This window comes from Lolium perenne, chromosome 2 (genome assembly GCF_019359855.2).
Source record: "Lolium perenne isolate Kyuss_39 chromosome 2, Kyuss_2.0, whole genome shotgun sequence".
Classification (NCBI taxonomy): Eukaryota; Viridiplantae; Streptophyta; class Magnoliopsida; order Poales; family Poaceae; genus Lolium; species Lolium perenne.
The window spans coordinates 279,152,755-279,172,908 of NC_067245.2; the positions used below are offsets into that span (position 1 = coordinate 279,152,755).

The following is a 20,154-nucleotide window of genomic DNA, read 5'->3' on the forward strand; positions in this document are numbered from 1 at the left end:
ACCTGAGGGGAAGGCTAAGGTAGCCTAGTACCGTGCCGACATTGAGCGAAACTTGCTGCACAAAGACTGAATTCAAGGCATAGTCCATTGTTCAGTTGTAGTCAAGCGTAACTCCTTGTCTAGGTGGAAGTTCAACTTAACAGTCTCCACTTAAGTGTAGGTATATTAAACAGTCAATGGAACTAATGTGTCATCTGATGTGCATATGAGATCTGGTGGGGGATTGTTGAATGTAGATGGGTTGCAGCCCAATAAGGCAGCCCATGTGGTCTACAATTCCTGAAATCTCAAGGCCCATCACGTTGGCAGCTTGGGGCAGCCTTGGGGGACAAAGTTTAGTCCCACATTGCTAGTTGGGAGTGAGTTGGAGTGGTATATAAGGGCTGTTGTTCTACTCCTTCCAAGTGAGTGAGAATAGAAGGAGCCCTCGCACACTCCTCCTCCTCCGCCCGCCCCGCCTCGGCTCGGCACGCACGCACGTCGCGTTTCGTGACTCGAGTTCGAGTTCGAGACACACTAAAGGAAGCCTAAATTTTTTCTTGGTGCACCAACTGTGTTGGGTACGTGTCGACCTGCATGTGCATGCTCACCGCGTGTCCCTGGCTTCCTACACGTGGCAACGCGGTCGGGTCGGCTTCTCAGGCTATACAAGGAGACCGACCAGATCTGGAAAATAGTGCTCTTAGATCTCTCTCGTCCCTCGTGAAGTTCCTTTTGCTGTGCTACTCTCTAGTCTTCCCCATCCCAGCGACTGCGTGCACAGCCGTCCGGGAGAGCAGGCCTCCGAAACCCCGTCCGTTGAGATCCTGCACCGGGAGACGGGAGATAAGGTTTTTGAGGAGCGTCTCGGCGCGACTGCTCGCTGCTGTTCGTGCTCTTCTTCGTCGGTCCGACTGCTTCATCGACAGATCCGACTACACCATGGGCGACATCAACAACTCCCATGGTGGTGCTGGTGCTGCTGCTGGTGCGACCTTCCCGGTCGCGATGTACGTGCTTTTCCTCTCCTACCTTGCACTACTACTTTTTCCATGTTTAGATCTAATGCATGTGCTTAGTTTGATGTATGTGGTTAAGTATGCTTGTGCATCTATAATGTTGCTTTCGGTAATTAAACTCACACGGAAATTGCCTAATAATCCAACACACACTCCAGCAACTCACTTGTATCAGACGCACAAATGGTCATAACATCGACCAAGTCAAAGGGAAGCGGGAAACAAAAGGAAATAACAAAAATAATACCTTTTCTTACCGAGGATGATATATGCCATGGATGGAAAGAATCTGAAAAAACAAGTTATTATATTATTGAAACTTAATTATCTTCTGACGAGAGATATGCATTATTTATTCTTTTCTGTGGCGAAGCACAGGTATTCACCTAGTGTGTGGTATAGATGGAAATAAATGTTCCCGCACCAGAGATTGTTCTATACGTGGGCCTTAGTCTACCAATGTGGGCCTTGCAGGCCTTTGGTGAACGTGGTTGTGGCTCCAAATCAACGGGCTAGCCCAGTCGGGTTGTCCTCTTCAGGCCATGGCTCCCCTGAACGACCCCCCCCCCCCCCCTTCCCCACCCTTTAATATTCCTCGCCCGGCGCCGCCCCCGCCACGCGCCGCCGCCGCCCCCCGCCCCCCGCCCCAGCAGGTTTACGAAATCTGCACCTCGTAGGAGTCTCTGGTTTCCGATTATTCATACAGCAGAAGGCTTAGGGTTACTAGATCTGCTGCCGGCGGGGTAGGAGTCGGTTTCGATTCATATACAGCAGCAGCAGGCTTTCTAGGGTTACGAAATCTGCTCCTGGTAGGAGTCCGGTTCCGATTCATACATCCTCTCCCGATTCCGTGAAATCTTGTATAAATTCCCTCCCCCCTCGACATAGGCTGCTTGAATTCAGGGCGGTTCTCAAGATGTCGATGTCGACCGAGCAGCAGCAGCAGCAGCAGACCGCCGTTACCAAGAAGCACAGCGTAAGCAGGGAGGGGAGGAGAGCCAAGTCCAAGAAAAAAACAGCACAGGATCCATACGATTCGTTGTACGGCCGCGTCCCCTTGAAGATGTTCCACGAGAGGCCATGGACGTACGCTGGATGGCTCGATGGATCCAAGGTGGGCAATTACGTGCTGCTCTTTGGCAATGTGATGCGGGTCCGGCCACTGAGCAAGACGAGCACCATTGTGGTGCTGCTCAGCAGGTGTAGAACGGTGCGCTGTATGGTCGTCGCCAGTGCCGATGAGGGGGTGACCACGCGCATGGTGCGCTTTGCTGCCACCCTGCGCAGAGGAACCTACCTTGAAGTTGAGGGCGTTGTCTCCCCCCCTGGGATGGAGACGGATATGCTGCTTCGCACAACACAACAGGTGGAGATTCAGGTGAGGAAGCTCTATACCATCGCAACAAATAAAGATGGCAGTCTGGTTGATGGGGTCACCACAACGGAGGAAGATGATGACGGTGCAGTTGATGGGGTCACCACGATGGAAGATGGCAATCCGGTTGATGGAGTCGTCGCCACAATGGAAAATAGCAGTCTGGTTCATGGGGTCATCATTGATGGCGTCACCACGATGGAAGATATTAGTCTGGTTGGTAGGGCCACCACAGCGGAAGATGGCAGTCTGGTTCATGGGGTCGCCACGATGGAAGATGACATTCTGGTTGATAGTGTCGCCACGATGGAAGATGACAGTCAAGTTGATGGGGCATCACAGAGTTCTTCCATCAGCATCCCCACAAGGCCTTCAATCATGCTTCCAGAGAACCCAGTTGGACGAGAAGGGGAGACTCAGGTGAGGAAGGACCATACCATCGTGAAATATGGCAGTCCGGTTGATGCTGTCGCAGCCATGGAAAATTGCAATCCGGTTGATGAGCTATCACAGAGTTCTTCCATCAGCATCACCACAAGGCCAATCATGCTGCCAGAGAACATGGTGGGACGAAAGGGGGCGATTCAGGTGAGAACAGTCCATACCATCACAACTATGAAAGATGGCAGTCCGGTTGATGGTGTCGCAATGATGTCAGATGATGGCAGCCAGGTTGATGGGGTATCACAGAGTTCTATCAGCATCACCACAAGGCCTTCAATCATGCTGCAGGACAATCTGGTGGGACGAGAGGCGAAGTTGAGGAACCTCCATACCATTGCAACGATGCAAGATGGCAGTACGATTCATGGGGCATCAAATAGTTCTTCCATCAGCATCACCACAAGGCCTTCAATCATGCTGGAGGAGAATCTGGTCGGACGAGAGGGTGAACCTCGGTGGGTTGGACAAGTAGGTCCCCTCACCATGGTTTTCGCCCATCTTAGCTCTGTTAACCAATTTCACTAGAATTTTCACTAGAATAATGACTATTCTCTGTTACGACTTATGTGATTTCAGGCTGGATGGGGCCTTGCTCATGCTGATGAAAGGCCATCTTTGAATTATGACTATGCCAATCCCTTACCTGTGTGCCATGCAATCTTCCGCATCCACTCTGAAGTTGAATATGTCAGTACTTTGTATTGTTTTTTTTTTTACTTACTACTATAATGCACATAGTATGTATCATTATGTCAGTACTTCGTTATTATCACCTGTGACAACATGTTTATGGTTAAGTTGTTATGTGGGTCGAACCTACAACCTTTGTCATAGCGAGGATCAGAGCGAATACAGCTTACTCCCTGATGTTCACCACACAATTATGTTTCACTGCAATAATTATATATCAATATTCAGCATGAGTTCTCTATTTTTTTAGAATCGTAGCTTGAATCCACTTATCTTGTTAGACTCATATATGTAGGTTGGCATGCATAGTATCATTTTCTTACAGCGAAAGGCACTTCTATATTGGCTTTAGGGGTATTTTACTGTAAGTAAGCTGTTGCTACTTTATGTGACACGATTCCATATGGATTACTGTGTGGTATATAACAGACTTCTTTGTTCCATTTGCAACAATCAAAGTCTCACATTCGGCGTAAATTCTCGTTAACCTACTCATATGTAGGTTGAGATGCATAATATCATTTCTTAGCATAAAATGCACTTCTATAATAGGCAGTCTTGAGCTTTGTATTGTATTTTGATTAAGCATTTGCAACTGTTTAGTGATACTATTCCATGTAGATTACCCTGTGATATGTGCCACAGAATTCGCTTCCGTTGCAATAATCAAATACCTATATTCAGCAGATCTGTTGACTGTTTGTATGTAGGTTGAATATATCGTATCAATTTCTTGAGCAGAGGGCACTTCTCTGTTAGGCTTGCGCTTTTGTATTGTATCTTAAATAGGCTGCCTCTCCCGCATGGCGATACTATTTATTGCAGATTGCCCTGTGATGTGCCACATAACACTGTTTGTTTGCATCAATCATATATGAATATTTAACATAAATTCCACTGCAGCACACTTGTTTTATGCACACCACCTTTTTTTTTATTATACGAATTGGTACTATATACCAGACATGAAATGCCTTTTCTAATTTTCTGAAATATGAACTGTAGAAAATCATGGAATTTTTGAGGTCAATGCATTTTGTTGGGATACATACCCATGGCACATTTGCTGGATCAGTTGAAGGTGGGTTAGCTGTCGTCAATCCAGAGGACATCACTGGCCAACGAACTTTCTTAGCACAATCTCCCTTGCTATACAAGCAAATGGCTACTTGTGAGGTTAAACGTGTGTTTGAGTTTGGTCCCATGTTCAGACATGAGAATTCAAACTGTAAAATGCACACCTGTGATTTAGCTGCTGAAATGGAGATCAAGGACCATTATCTCGAGGTACGCCAGAAGCATAATGTTTTCCAATAAATAACTGATGATGAGTTAATACTAAGGGTTTTATTTGCACAGGTTTGTGATATTGTCAATGCCTTGTTGGTAGATTTGTTTAAGCATTTAAACAAGAATTGCAAGAAAGAGCTCGAGGCAATAAGTCAGAGGTATCCTGCCGAGCCTCCTAAGGTAAAATTGTTTTATCCTGTTTTTACGTGCCATGTTGTTATCTTCTTGTTTGTTAAATATATGAAACACTTTGAGATAATCAAATGAGAACATGAAATACTTTGAGATAATAAGAATACACTGTGCATTCAAATTTATAAAATATTATAAAATCCTGTGCCCTGCTATCTGATTATTGTACATCAATCTACTAACTCGTATTGGGCTAATTCATGTAGTACCTAGAGGAAACCTTAATGCTCAAATATGATGATGGAATTCAGATGTTGAAGGTATGGACTCAGTGGCTATTTTGCTCTATCTTGATGTTGCTCCTGTTTTATACACTTCCTTGTTTCTTTCTCACTGCATGATGAGATCCATAGGTCTGGATTACCTTATATTTCAATTTGTGTCATTTTTTTCAATTTTTTTCAATTTTTTCAGCAACTATGGTATACATACAAAATTGGTGACGTGTCCTATGTTCTAGTAAATATTGTATACAGAGGACTAACTATTATGATATGTTCATTAGTGCTCTAAATTCTTGAATATCGTGGACAACAAAATATGGCCTCTATTTGCAAGGAAGTATTGGGAAAAATCACGGTATTTGAATATCACGGTTTTTGATGTCCAGGCATCAAATACCAATTATAAACAACACTGGTTTTTAACCATATGGTGTGTTTGGCAACCATGGCATTAGTATTTTTTTTTATCAATCGCTAATTCATATTTATTGACTGAATCGACTCATCCTCCATAATTCATATTTATTTTTTTGTCAATCGCTAATTCATATTTACCACAAACCTAAGGTGAATCAAATAAACAAGTATGCCTATGGCCTCTTTGATTCAAAGAAATTCCAAAGAAATTTTCGAGGATTTTAATCTGAATTCGTAAGATTACCGTCCATGCGAACTTTCTGTAGGACTCATTTGCGTTAGGTTCATAGGTTGTGAATCTTGTGCTTAACTCCGCCATTGGCTATAGTGCTTAGAACCCGCAAATTACGAGCAAATAATAATTAATATGCAACGATCGCCTCTGATCAAATTGCCTCATGAAGATGTTTGAAGATCGAGCTGCTGCTCCACTCTAAACCCTCTACATGAGAAGATGCCATGCTACTCCAGTCGGTCTGTCATCAAGTGCAAGTCCTTGACCATATCATGCACTACCTCAACCATCTCTTTGCTGGCAATCTTTCGGGTTAAGCATTCTTCCCGTATCCCCCCTGATTCATGCTTCCACATGGCTGTGTGATCTGCAAACAATATAGGAAAGTATAGTAAGACTAACATGCAGTAGAAGATGCATAGCGGAATATGATTTGCAAAACTTCGGATCAGCAGCTCGATCTTCAAACATCTTCATATATGGTTTACACTTAACTGTAGAAGGGGATATCACAAGTGTTAACATTTGTACCTAGACCTGAATTTTCCTTTGAAACTAACCAAGTATATCCAAAATTGAATAGTTCATTACACCCTTTTATCATGGTTTATTGGATTTGCTTGAAATTTAAACAAGTTATTGATTCCCTATGTGTGATGCTGGAGTAGAATAGTGTGTTGTTTTGTAGTCTAAGCCAATTAGGTTAGTACCACTGAATGACGGAGGCAAGCAAACCTCCTGAGTACTATTGAATTTTATAATGTTCAAATGTATTTGATGTTCGGTTGCATGAAATTGGAAATCAATTAGTATAAAAGTTCACAATCTATTTTTTTTATGCCAGTATACCAAATGACTGACCAAAAGCATGCAGTTTATAGTAGCCATCAGTATGCTGCATGAAGGATGTGCCTGCTGTCAAGAACTAAACGTTGCCGGGTTTTTTTTTGGACAGGAAGCTGGAACAGAAGTAAAGCATATGACTGACCTTACCGGCAAACATCAGCAAGAACTCTGCCGACTTGTTCGGGAGAAGTATGTGTGTTTTGCTGTTCTTGTAGATGTACTTTTAGTACTTTTATACTAAGCAGCATAAAGTTATTGCATATTTTGCAGGTATGGTACTGATCTGTTCGTCCTTCATCAACATCCTTCGGCCATATGCCCTTTATACACCATGCCTTGTGTTGGAAATCCTGCCTACAGTAATTCTTTTGATGTCTTCTTTCGAGGTGAAATAACATTGCTCTTGTTTCTGACTGACACATTTCTTAAACTTGTATGCATGGTCACTTTAGAGCAAAAATGTATATATGCTTTTAAATCTGAACTTCAGGGCCAACAGATGTTTGGTAATCGCATTTCTTTGACATGACAGGTGAGCAGGTAATTTCTGGATCACAGAGAATTCATGAGCGTGGGTTTTTCGTGAAGCGGGCAGCTGAGTATGGTATTGATATTGATCATTTGTTGGATAACTTTCGCTTCTGGAGGTTTGTTTGTTTCACCTCAATAAAAGTGCATCCATCATTGTTGTTACAACATGTTAGCTTGTTTTCTAAGTACTATATTTTCCTCTTATATGCCATAATAACTGAGATGCATATGCACCTGAGATCAAAAGTGAATTTCCACGTAAATAACAAACATACTTTAATTTAACTGCATTATTATTTTTACCTGGAATAAGTTGAGATAAAATTAGTTAAGATTTCCTAACAGGACTATGTTTGATCTTACTCTTTCATAGGTATGGTGTGCCCCCTCATGGGGGATTTCGTGCCTGCTTATCTCGAGTGGTTATGCTCTTCTGTGGGATTGACCATTTTTGAACAAGGGCATTGTCCGATATTTTCTTGAGTGATGTTTGCTGGGATGACAAAATCAAGACGGAATGAAGCCCTAGCATGGTTAATGTGGATGAGTTGAATACTTATTGAAGATACTTGGATGATGTAATTATATATGCTCCCTAATTTAATTAGCCGGAGTGCCCACTTGCATGATGTACAGATGCGTTATTTATGAAGATATTTTTAATGCACTAATTTGATTACTCCTTCAGTCTGGTGTAATGGAATTGGGTGTGAAAATGTACGTCTTCTTGCATTTTATGAATGGTTACCTTTGCTAAGGTCGTGGACTGAATATATACATATGAAATGCGCGCACGCACAAGAAACTAGCATAAGAGCATCTCCTCCGGTAGCCGTTTTTTACATCGGGTGGCGTTATTCGACCCAGCCGTGCCCTCGGCTACTCGTTTTTTCTTGGATTTGGTCTTTAATCCATCCGGAGAGCTCATGCCATCCCCGCCCCCCGGGGTGCGTTGGATCCGCTCTGTCGGTGAGAGAACACACGAACCCGACCACTTTGTCGACGCCAATCCGTTGGCCGGTTGCCTCAACTCCGCTGTTTCTCCACTCAGCAGCCTATATTCTGCCGCTCGTCGTGCCCTCTGCCTATTTTCCGCCGCTGGGCAACTCCCTCGCGTCACTCCTCGTCGACACGCCCGGCAGATATTCGTCCAATTGCCTGGCCGGACATAGACTACGACGAGGAGGAGCATATGTTTGCCGAGTTTTTTGAAGAAGAAATGGCAGCCGCTGCCCAAGACGAGGAGCACATGTTGATATAGCTTGCATGGGCTTGTACGCCGAGTCGGCCATTGGTCGCCGTGGTGGGTCGGCACCAGGTCGCCGGAAGTGCAAGCCGAGGCAGCGAATGGAGGGCTACTGCATGCTCTACGCCGACTACTTCGCCGACGATCCATTGCAAGGTGAGGCTGTTTTTAGGCGTCGTTTTAGGATGAGCCGGAAGCTCTTCTTGAAAATTGTGTATGCCCTTCGAGAGTACAACTCCTACTTCAGATGCATGTTGGATCACACCTGCATGGCAGGGTTTTCCGCCCTCCAAAAGTGCACGGTGGCTATGCAGATGCTGGCATATGGAGCTCCTGGTGATTCTGCCGATGACTATCTTCGGATGACGGAGTCCACCGCTCTTGATTGTTTATACCGGTTTTGCAGGGCGGTGATAGCAGTGTTCGGGGACATCTACTTGAGATCATCCACTCTCGAAGACACTGCTAAGATCCTCGCTGTCAAGGAACAAGCTGCTTGAAAGCATTGACTGCATGCATTGGAAATGGAAAAACTGTCCGTTTGCCTGGCAGGAAATGTACAAGGGTCACAAAAAAGGCTAGCATGATTATCGAGAATGAGCGGAAGTATCCGGTTCCTCTGAGCGAACAAGCTGCACCATATGATAGAGAGGGTCCTCTTGCACAGCCTAACCACCATGTGCCGACATCGCGGGCTGCGTTTATCAATGTGCGTGAGGAGATTCGAGACTCCACAATGCATCAACAACTGCATGATGATCTGGTGGAGCACATATGGACGCTTCGAGGCAACACCAACTAGTTTCCATTTCATTTGTTTGAAAACTTGTCTTGTTTTGTGGAACTGTAATGTTTATTTATAAAAAAATAAGCCAAATGTTGGTAAAACTGGTCAAATTCTGGATATTTGATTTTGGTCATTTTCAGGGACGTTTTTTTTTCTGAAAAACGCCAAACACCGACTGTCTACCGGGAAGACGGCTGAAACTTCAGCGGTCCCCGGTTGAAACTTTCGTCCAATCCAACGCTATTTAGCACCGAATTTGGCCGTGGAAAGCGTCAATGCTTGGAGATGCTCTAACGATGCTTTCTACATCTCCCCTACTTTAAAAGAGGGAGAGCGACCCATCCAACAAATCTCAGCCTTACAGAGCAGATATCCAACGCCTCAAATCGCTCACGTCTTTGAAGGGAGCGGACCAGCGGACCAGGACTGCCTCCACTAATCCACGACAAAACAGGATCGTACTGAACTAACCGTTCGAAACGCCCCGCAGCCTGCCGTCCTCTCGCCCCGCAGCCTGCCGTCTCTCGCCATCACCCCCACCCCGCCGCCCCCAACCGCCCCGCCCCGCCCCACCCCACCTTGCCCGATCTTTCTGCCACCGCCGCCTTCCCTTTCCCACCACAACGTCATTCCCCCGTACGCCGTCGCAGTGTCCGTCTTCTCCCCGTAGCCGACTGTCGCAGGCTGCAGCCCTCGCCCAGTGCCTATGATGCTTGAAGGCATAGGCGTTGCTGCCCTGCTCTATCCGCCGCTGAGGTCGCCACCAGAGGAACGCCCCCATCTGAACCAACGAGTGGGACGCGGGCTTCCGCCGCCGGCTGCAGCCTTCGCTTGCCGCCGATGCCGCTCGAAGATGGAGGAAGATGCGCTGATGCCCGACACGATCCCACGCCGAGGCCGCCACCAGAGGTCCGTCCCCCACCGATCCTCAAACTCGCCCACCCGTCGCCCGAAGCCATCCACCCTCTCCGTTTGCTGCTGCAGGCAGTACATCTGCTATTCTGTTCTTCCTGTCGACTCTGGATCTATGTATTGTTCATAAATGTGAACTGTAAGTGGCTGATGTTCATCTATTCTTGCATGTTACAATCGTTAACTGTATATGCTTTAGATCCCTCTTCGATGTTCACAAATTATTTGCATTTTTGTTAATTATTATACTCAATAAGGTATAGGAACTTACAAGTCTGATTATTGTTACCCAGGGATGTCAAAGAGAAGTTGCAGAGGCTGAACTAACAGAAAGATGATAGCATCATAAGCTATTCTGCGCCCTTGTCCATTCTAAGTAGAGGATGAAGTGAACCATGGGTAGGATGAGTGAAGTTCAGATAAAAAATTTGTTCGCATGATTGGCAGGGACGGAGCTGCTTCATTGGCACTGGTGTCAGCTGATGCCGGTAATTCTTACAAATCCCTCACTAAATCTGCACTAATCACTTTTTATTAATGAAACTGAAACCATTGAACATTGAGCTGACACTGTTGGGTCAACTTTCTAGCTTCGTCCTGATTATTGCATATTTACTTCTTGCCACTTAATGCCTTACTTTCCATCTATTCTTCTACAAATTATCTCAATAAATATTTGTGCCCACTGCAGACTAGAAGTTGCATTTGTTGATGTTGGACACTACAGAAATGGTAACTTTGCAAGAAGCCAGAAACTTGTGAAACGTCGGTTGGAGGTATTCTTGCAATATTTCTATCTTTTAAAGTATCATCTGGCTAATTTTATATGACGTAATTTTAAATTGATGTGCACAAATGGTGATAGGAAAGTAATGGCAGAATACATAACACCACAATTAGTACAAGATGGTATTCTTGGATTAAATGTAAATACTGCAGTAACATAGACCATGAGAATTTTGCATCAGGTTTAAACATCATATACTGACAGGTTTGGTAACAAACGATCATAGTAGGCTATCAAACAACCTATTTTCGAAGCATTATTTATTTGAGTTTCTATCTTGGTGTTGCATACACTAATTATGCCTCTGTCAATATTTTTTTAAAGTTGAAGTTATGAAACCTGGTTCGACCATCTTGGACAAGCATGATCGTGTCAAACTTTTTGTTTTTTTAGTAATTGTAGCATATAGTAACAACATTGTTGTAGCATACTAGCATGTACACAGTACACCTTGCTGTGCTGACCAGTTTTTTCTTCTGAATGTATTAAGCAGATTTGCTTTTGTCATGCTACCTTTTTTGTTTGAAGTTCTCATGCTATTTACAGAGAAGGCAACATTCATCTCCTCAAATCCCGGTGTTAGACATATTAATTGTTGGTTCTGTTTATCTTTATTTGTCCATGAGACATGAACTGCTTATGTTATAAATATCCGATGGTAGTAGCTGGATTGATATTTCAAGTTTCACAACTGTTATCACTGTGTATTAGGCTAGGTTATCAGATCTGACCTACAAATTACACACCGCATAATTTTAATTAGCCAACTACATTAGACTATGCCTATTTCTTATTAAATTTGCATACATTATCTCGGTTGGGGCAGATGCCTTATGAGGTTTGGGGGACAAAGAACTTGTCTCCGCCGCAGCTACCATGGTTGTTGATGACCATGTCGAGGATCTTTACAGGGTAAGCTAATTTGATTTTGCAACTCATTGTACTTGTTTACACATTTATCATCTGCAACTTTTTGTGTTGAACTATGAGATGGTACTGTGGCCTTATGGGTCCATATTTACTACACCGTTTTTTTTTTGTGTGTGTTCAGGTGGCCCTTTCTGTCCAGGCTTAGATATGTAGAGGGCTGCAAATATAAGAATGTAGAACTTTGTTATTTGACTTATTTCTGGATGCTACAAAAATAGTTAGGTATGAGATTCCCCCTCAACTGAAAAGATGTTCACTTTGCTACAAACTTTTTTTTGTGAAGTATAAAATGTTTGGCTTGCTGTGCAGCGATGAACCTATCTCAGCATCCAGGTGCATGGATGAAGCCGCACTTGGTTTTCGAGAAGATACGAGGATAAGGAGCTGCCTTATATTACCAGGATAAATTGTCGGAGGCACTGGCTTTGACAACGGATGGGTCTGGGTCTTCCATGTTACTATTAGTGACATTGGTTTTATGAAGGCAAGCTTGAGATTTGAGACAATTGTGCCCAATATCTACTCACATCGTCATGAGTTTGTTTCCTTAATGCTTGAGGTAGTTTAGAGCCAATTAAGGTTTTCCAAATTACATTGTTGCGATGTTGAACACAGAAAAGCTTTAAGCATAGTGTTGTTCGCTTGACCGAAACAAAAGTTGCTTATATGAGCCATGTTCCTGTTCCCGTTGAAACTCCATGGTTTTTGCTCACATTTTTCATCTTATAAACATAGGAAACATGCCTGTGCACGTGCAATAAATGATTAGAATTGAATTTGCATTAGTTGAAACGTGCGTGTGCACGTGCAATCTTACTAGTGTGGAAATAAAACATGAGACTTATGTGCTAACTGGTGTCTATATGGCAAATGCACGTGTGGTGCAACAGAAGTTTGTTCACTGATACTACCTCCATTTCAAGAAATAAGGCGCACGCGTATTTCAAGACGAACTTTAACCATAAAAATTGAGCAACAAAATCTTAATTATATTATATGTATATAGAATCGTTGGATTCGTATTGAAAAACAATTTTTAATGATACTAACTTTATACAAATAATCTTTATCTATTTGAAGTAATTTTTGGTCAAACAAAAAACTCGTAAAACGAGGACGCCTTATTCCTTGAAACGGAGGTCAAACTTCGTAGTAACCCCACTTTTCAAGATTCGCATGTATCATATTTGGGACAGTTACTTTAAAAGGGATGAAGTATTTTATCGATATATGAATATTTGTTATGTATCTTTTTGACAACTTATATAAATATGAATATTTCCTAACCCACATACGTCATTCATGCATGATCATACGAACCGTGATAAGCTTGTCAAAAGCGGGCACCAATTGATCGCACGTCCTCGGTTGTTGAACGCTCGATACGGAGATTTACACAAAAATAACTCAAAACTGAAAGAAAAGCACAGACTGACCCTCCGGCGAAACTATTTCACGGATCTAACCCTTTTGTGTGGCGCCCCTCTCATGGGCGCCACACATGCCCATGTGGCGCCCCTGGCGCTGGCACCACACACCCATCCGACGTGGCCCGTCGACGCTGAGCTGGTGACCCCGATCCGACGTGGCAGCACGTGTGGCGCCTTTCTCGCCGGCGCCACACTTTCAAAGTGTGGCGCCCGTGGCAAGGGCGCCACACATCCACTTAAGTTTCGGCCGCGCGCGCCCCCAGCCCGACCCAGTTCTTTCTCCTCCCTCTCTTCTTCTTCTCTCCTCCAAAGGCGCCCGGTTTTCTCTCTCCCCCTCTCTCCCCCCACCAAATCAACCACCAAATCGTCAGATCTGTCCGTGGAGATCATTCCCAAGTCGTTGCTTGAGGTAATCTCCTCCGTTTCCCCTCTTTTCATCCATTGATTTTGTGTATTTGCTCCAATCAATATGTGAAACCCTAGATGTGGATTTGGTTGATTTGAGGGTGGAGATGGATTTGGTTGGATGTTAGGGTTGTTGAAGTTGGAGAGATGGTAGTGTGCTAGTTTGTATGGGTAGATTATGTTGATTATGGTAACTAATGAACACATGTGTGTATGTGTTGTTCCCATTATGCTAGGGGGATGGAAAGAATTGTTCATGTTCATCATGTGGAGAAGGATGCTTTCTTGAAGGGAAACATAGAGCCGGACCCGGAAGATGTTGACTTGGTGTTTGACGTTAGCCCTAGCTTTGCGGAGGTGGTAGCACAAGTTAGGGTTGAGTTGAATTGGAATGAGCCAAATGATGGTGTTGAGCTAGAGGGAAGGCATAATGTGGGGTTTGGAATGCACACCCGTTGGAAGATGGTAGGATTTTTCATGGTTTCAACACAAGTCAATGTGTGGCGCCCTTCCCACTGGCGCCACACATGCTAGTGTGGCGCCCGTGGCATCGGCGCCACACATGCCAACTTATATGAACTATTGGGTCGAAAACATCCAGGGGCTCCGGACGATAAGTCCTTAGCCGTTTTGGCGACCCTCTTTGTGTGGCGCCCGTGGCATCGGCGCCACACAAAGAGCCTCGCCAAAACGGCTAAGTCCCAGACGATTTGTCTTACAGTATGTTTTGGGCAATTAGACATGGATGTGTGGCGCCGATGCCACGGGCGCCACACAGTGCAGTGTGGCGCCAGTGGGAAGGGCGCCACACATTGACTTGTGTTAAAACCATGAAAAATCCTACCATATTCCAACAAAACTGCCATCATGTCAAAAGCTATGTCATACACACATCATATCAACAGCCATTTTGTACACACATCATGGACATAACATCATCATACCTAACATCGTAGCACATAGTTTCATACAATTTAAGATAGCATTCAAACAACACGAAGCAACGAAGATAGAGTTGACAACACTCGACGATCTAACTATCGGTGTCGGAGCCGGATTCGCCGGTGTGGTAGTGCACGCGGCAGGCGGTGTCGTCGAACACCTTGACGATCATCTCGCCGTCCCCCTCGTACAGGAAGGTGAGCTGGCAGCCGGGCTCGAGGTGGAGGTCACGGGCGAACTTGTCCCACCCCGTGTGCAGGTACATCTTGCCCTGCCCGTCGAACAGGACCTCCACGGACCAGCGGCAGAAGTTGCAGCTAGCCTCCCGTAGCTGCAAATGCGCCGGCTCGACGCCGTCGACGAACTCGGCGAACTTGTCCGGTAGCCGCTTGATGCCGAGTGGGTCGTCGTCGATGCGGAGGAGGAAATCGAAGCAGCGTTCCTCATGCGAAGACGAGGAGGATGCAGGTGACGGTGACCGTGGGGCCCTTGCTGCTCCACCGCGGCGGCCCCTTCCCCGGCGTATCATACGTCCGGCGCTCGCTGACGCCGGCCTGGTTGCGTCTACCTCGCCCGCGCGCGCGCGTCCACACCGCACCAACGATTCCGGCGGAAGACCGAGTCATTGCATTTGTCGGCAAACGTTCTTCAAGCGAGCGGAGGAAAGGAAGGAACATCCACTTCTCCCTTTCACCACGATCACGAGGTCACCGCATACCATCGCGAAAATTGTCGTTATCGCCCACAAGTCTCCAGTCGCTCGCGTCCCGACGTCCTGAAAAAACGTTGGATCGGAAACATTTGAAAATTATAAATTCAAACGATAATTCAATATTGTATTCAAATTTTACAAGAGTTGAATAAAACAATTATAGGTCTGACACGGCAGTCGTCATCGAATGAGGTCGACGAGTGGCTTGCTGGAGTCATGGATCGATATTGCGATCAAGTCCTCGATGTTCCTATCTCACGCATTTTGGTCGTTCACCGTGTCCATCCACGTGTGTTCTAGCCCGGCATGTAGTCTGAGTCATCGGCAATGGATAGAAGCCCCTGTCAACCTCCTATACTCCTTCAACCCCGACATCGGGCAGCGCAGGCAAACGAGTGTCGATTGCCGAGGCTCGCTGATGACGATGGCCCAAGACAGGTTGTGCCTCCTCGCCTGCATGGCAAACTCCTCCTTCGCCCTACATTTCGGTGCGAGGTAGGGGAAGATGGACGGCGTGAAGCGGGCCGGACTGTACGAGGAGCAGCGGGACGTCGTGTCCCTGGGATGCCCTGGCTTGGTGGCAAAGATGGTGGCGATGTCAGCATTTTCAGCAGACGATTGCCGGGCCAGATCCCCTGCAAGACGGTATCCACGGTGTGGCTAGGCACACCCAAGAAGAGGTGACCCCTAGTCGCATTGTAGAGTGTCGGCAGTCTTCAATCCGCGTCAACTCTTCCTCCTACCGCTGAAGTTGTTCCACCATGCGTCGTTGCCCGTGGGCGTCCACGTTGGGGAAGCCTGCTCCACCGCCGGTAACGTGCGGTGGTGGTCATGGATAAAATCACATATGTGGCTTTCCCTAAAAAAAACTACAAAATTATATGGTATAATACGGACAGGTTGATCTCAGCCAAAAAAAAAAAGGCTGAGAAAGGTATGAAGTTATATGATTTAATCCATCCAAGATACCAGAAAGGAAAAGCTCGTTCATTTGTGGTCGGTCACTGATATTTTGGGCGGGACAGCCAACTAACCAGGTGTATCTAACACACATACCATTCAGCCTTATCCGTTATCTCTCATTATCCAACAACTCAAGATGAAATCAGAACTTTTTTATATTGCTCCTATTTCAAAATAGAGTGCTAACTAAAAATAATTTAGCTAAAAGAGGTTGGAAGGGTGATAGTAATTGTGAGTTCTGTGGCGATAAAGAGAGCTTGAACCATTCATTTATTGATTTTCTTTTAGCTAAGTTTAATTAGAGTGTTATTGGAAGTGCTTTGAGGATTGGGATAAATCTGAGAATTTCAATGATCTATGTTAAAACTGGATTACTAGATCCACACACACCTCTATCTCTCCTCCAATCGATTTCAACGCAACCGAGGTCGCCCATCGCCTCCCTCCCTTCCCTCCTCCGATCGCCCGTCGCCGCCTCTCCTCTGTACCCTCCTCTGGTCGCCGGTCGCTTCTCCTCTTCAGTCGCACGCGAGCCCGGCCATCCTCCCGGCATACGTCATCAAGCGGGGCGAGAGCTCGCACCAACCGTCTTCATGTCGTGGTAAGGTCGCAGCGAACGGCCGCCTCAACCTGTGATGGTTGGTCGTGAGGCATAGGCCGATGCACGGAAAGTACTCATAGTAGCCCTGCCCCACGTTGGAGACCACCGGGCCCTGGATGTCAGCCACGGACGCGGAAAAGAGACGATCGGTGTTGGCTAAGAGGAGGAAGGTGGTAGAGATGCCGTTGGTGGAGAGGGCTGCGCAGGAGCGAGAGGATGAAGATTGCCACATTGGAGGCAAACGGCGTGTGATTCATCTGGGAAGAGAGCCCGGACATCGCCGTGTTGCCGGAGGGCCTGGAGGAGAGGGCTAGGACAAAGGACACGTCGTACGCGGTTGGATGCCCCAATGGACATCCTGCGCCTTGTAGCCGATGAAGGCCAGCCATCTCATCGACGTGCGCCTCGTCGTCAACGTGCACGATGCCGTGCAAAGCGAGAGCATTATGCCTGACCCGAGAACGCTGTCGCGGGTGTTTGGAGACGCGGTTGACGGAGCGGAATTGGCTGGGGTGAGGGCCAAAGCTATCACACTCGCTCGGCGTGGCTGCCGTGGAGGCTGTGCAGGAAGGCATGAGCTCCTTGATGGAATTGAAGAGGATGGTGAAGGAGTTGGAAGTTGTCGCGACAGCATAGGAGAATCAGTATCGTCCAACTCCGCGCCAACCGGCTTGACCTCAGACTTCCTCGTCGCCCTCAGCGGCGAACTAGTACTACTACAACATGCGGCGGTGAACTAGTACTACTACAACGTGCGGCGATGAACTAATATACGAGGCAAAGAGAAAAATTAAAGAAAAAAGACATAAAATTTGGGTCGACATGCGTTTGGGATCGCCGGCGGGCATAGACCATTCACGTGTCTTGATCCGGGAGATGACCCAAGTGTAAAAATAGGGACATGTTTTGTGTCTGGTTTAGGTCATTGCGTTGGAGATGGCCTCATCCATCAGCTTTAACGATAAGTATCGTGCACTCTTTCCATGGACAGAGATGCCCTATTGACACGTCTTTCGATCATTAGTGTGTTTTTAGGTGTTGGGCGGTGGCTTTGAGTTTTATGATGTATGTTCTTTATCAGTTTTTTATTAATTATTCTTTTAATAAATAATAATAAAGGTCGGCTACACCATGCAGGACGCATTTGAAAAAGATTTTTGGAAGGAATATACTCGGTTCTATGCATTTTGAAAGTCATGGTCCAGATAACCATCAGTGATACAGACATCTGACAAGCGTGAATCAAGTCAACTTACTCGAGATCGGGACATCTACAATGTCAACTAGAAGTGCAGAGCAATATTCACAGTTTCGCGTCATCCTAACCCAAGCTAATTGCATAGGACTAGTATTTCGATGCTTTACTATTTACAAATGTAGCAAGCTGGTAACTGGTAAGATGCAGCGGAGCACCTGCGGCGCCTGCTACGGCAAGAAGTTCGGCTTCTCGCCGCAGTGGGGAGCGGGCTTCCAGCGTGCCGCAGCGGGGTCGGGCCGCGCGCCGCAGCGCTGGCAGCGCTCGCCGGCCGGCAGCCGGACGGCCAGTATCCGGCGGCAGGAGGGGCAGGAGGAGTGGCCGCGCAGCCACTTGTCGACGCAGAGGGCGTGGAAGGCGTGGCCGCACTGCGGCAGCACGCGCATGGGCTCGCCGTCCTCGAACTCGGCGAGGCAGATGGCGCACTTCGGCGCTGCGGCCTCCTCATCCGGTGCCGCCGCTTTGCCAGTGCCGGTCTGGGGGACGGCGGCGACGTAGGCGACGGTGGGGATGGCGCGGAGCACAGACTTCTTGACGCCCCTGTTGGCGGCTGCGGCGTTGCCGGGGCCGACGCCGAGGCGGCGGGAGCAGGCGCAGCGCGCGACGAGGCCGATGCTGAGGACGCAGATGAGCGCGCAGAGGAGCGAGGCGAGGATGACGATGATGTCCCTGTCGTTGGCGATGGTGGGCGCCCCAGGCGCGGAGGAGGAGGTGGGCGCCTGCAGCAGCCTCCTCGCCGCCATCGTGGTTAGCTGCTGCTGCATCCTGACGGTCGTCGCGGGCTTATCGCAGCGCTGCGGGGAGGAAGGTGACAAGTTTGTGGTTGAAGCTAGCTTGGACTTGGAGTGGCAGCTCTTGGTCTTGGATTTTATAGAGCCATTCCGGCCGTTTTGCGAGGCGCGGATAAAGCCGCGCGGTGTTTCCGGTGTTGAGGGAGAAGAGTGGGGTGGTCGGTCGGTATGGCCAAAGACCGTGGGCGATCGCCCCTCGTCTCAGCTCTGAAAACCAGTGTATCGCAGGAAGCAACTACTAAGTGGTAGGCAACTGCTAGCGTGTCTACCTGAACCTTTTCTTTTTTCTCACGATCAAGCACCTGCCTGATCTGATCATGACGGCGCGCCTTTGCTGCACTCTTCGTGTTACACTCTCATACTCCTCGGTTCGCTGCATCTATCGATCCGATCAGAGAGACTTTGTTAGATATGATATGACCCAGGCGTGCACGTATGGGATCAAGCCCAGTGTAACTGAACCACGTGGAGGGAATATACTCGGAATCATACGATGAATAATCACGACGAATTAAAAGGTAATTGCCACATGCACGAACCATAGCGCTAAACAACGATAGCCGCTAATACTATTTAAATTTAACCTTGTCCTTGTTGATGGACAGGCACCCTTTTATGAATTAGGGGAGTAATATTTTACGAAGTTTCCCTTTAGCGAAACCTAAATTGCAATGTAGTTGCAATGGGGGCCCTCACCAGCCAATCCGAGCGAGAAAGTCTCAAGTCATCGATAGTCTTCCCTCGCCGGTCTCCTTGCCACCATCGTGGGGACATGGTGGCGGTGGGGCCTCTACCGAGGGGCAGCAAGGTGTCCTCTGCTGACAGGTCATGCTACGTGTGGGGCGTGAGCGGCCTAGGGCGGCAACCCCGTTGTTCGCGAACGAGAGATACGTCCTGGTGCTGCTAGCGACCGTCTCGCGGCGGCCAGCATCGGTATTCATGCGCACATCCTACCCCAGCCGAGCTATACATGTGTGTTGTGTAAACAACAAGGAGTCCCTAGTAAGCCTCTTGTATAACTAGCTTGTTGATTAATAGATGATCATGGTTTCGTGATCATGAACATTGGATGTTATTAATAACAGGTTATGTCATTGGATGAATGATATAATTGACACACACCCAATTAAGCGTAGCATAAGATCACGTTA

General features: G+C 46.8%; 2 protein-coding genes and 1 long non-coding RNA gene across 4 annotated transcripts; 2 read left to right on the top strand and 1 right to left on the bottom strand.

Moving 5' to 3' along the window:
• Window positions 1-1,611: 1,611 nt before the first annotated feature.
• LOC127336500 (uncharacterized) lies at window positions 1,612-7,979 on the top strand. The gene is made up of 9 exons (XM_051363314.2): window positions 1,612-3,285; window positions 3,394-3,504; window positions 4,513-4,794; window positions 4,867-4,977; window positions 5,196-5,249; window positions 6,821-6,900; window positions 6,982-7,097; window positions 7,244-7,358; window positions 7,616-7,979. Exons 1-9 carry the CDS (start codon window positions 1,915-1,917, stop codon window positions 7,695-7,697), a joined length of 2,322 nt encoding a protein of 773 aa, XP_051219274.1. The 5' UTR covers window positions 1,612-1,914; the 3' UTR covers window positions 7,698-7,979.
• A 1,852-nt stretch (window positions 7,980-9,831) lies between these two features.
• Window positions 9,832-12,598, top strand: LOC127336503 (uncharacterized). 2 transcript variants are annotated; one of them, XR_007873347.2, is made up of 6 exons: window positions 9,832-10,326; window positions 10,481-10,675; window positions 10,879-10,963; window positions 11,801-11,886; window positions 12,026-12,126; window positions 12,214-12,598. It is a non-coding gene; the product is annotated as an uncharacterized lncRNA (long non-coding RNA). The 2 variants fall into 2 exon arrangements; XR_007873348.2 differs by having other exon boundaries at window positions 9,832-10,184.
• Window positions 12,599-18,111: 5,513 nt separating this feature from the next.
• LOC127336502 (probable E3 ubiquitin-protein ligase ATL44) lies at window positions 18,112-19,208 on the bottom strand. Its single transcript, XM_051363317.2, has one exon. The coding sequence runs from the start codon at window positions 18,974-18,976 to the stop codon at window positions 18,383-18,385; it is 594 nt and encodes a 197-aa protein (XP_051219277.1). The 5' UTR covers window positions 18,977-19,208; the 3' UTR covers window positions 18,112-18,382.
• Window positions 19,209-20,154: the final 946 nt, after the last annotated feature.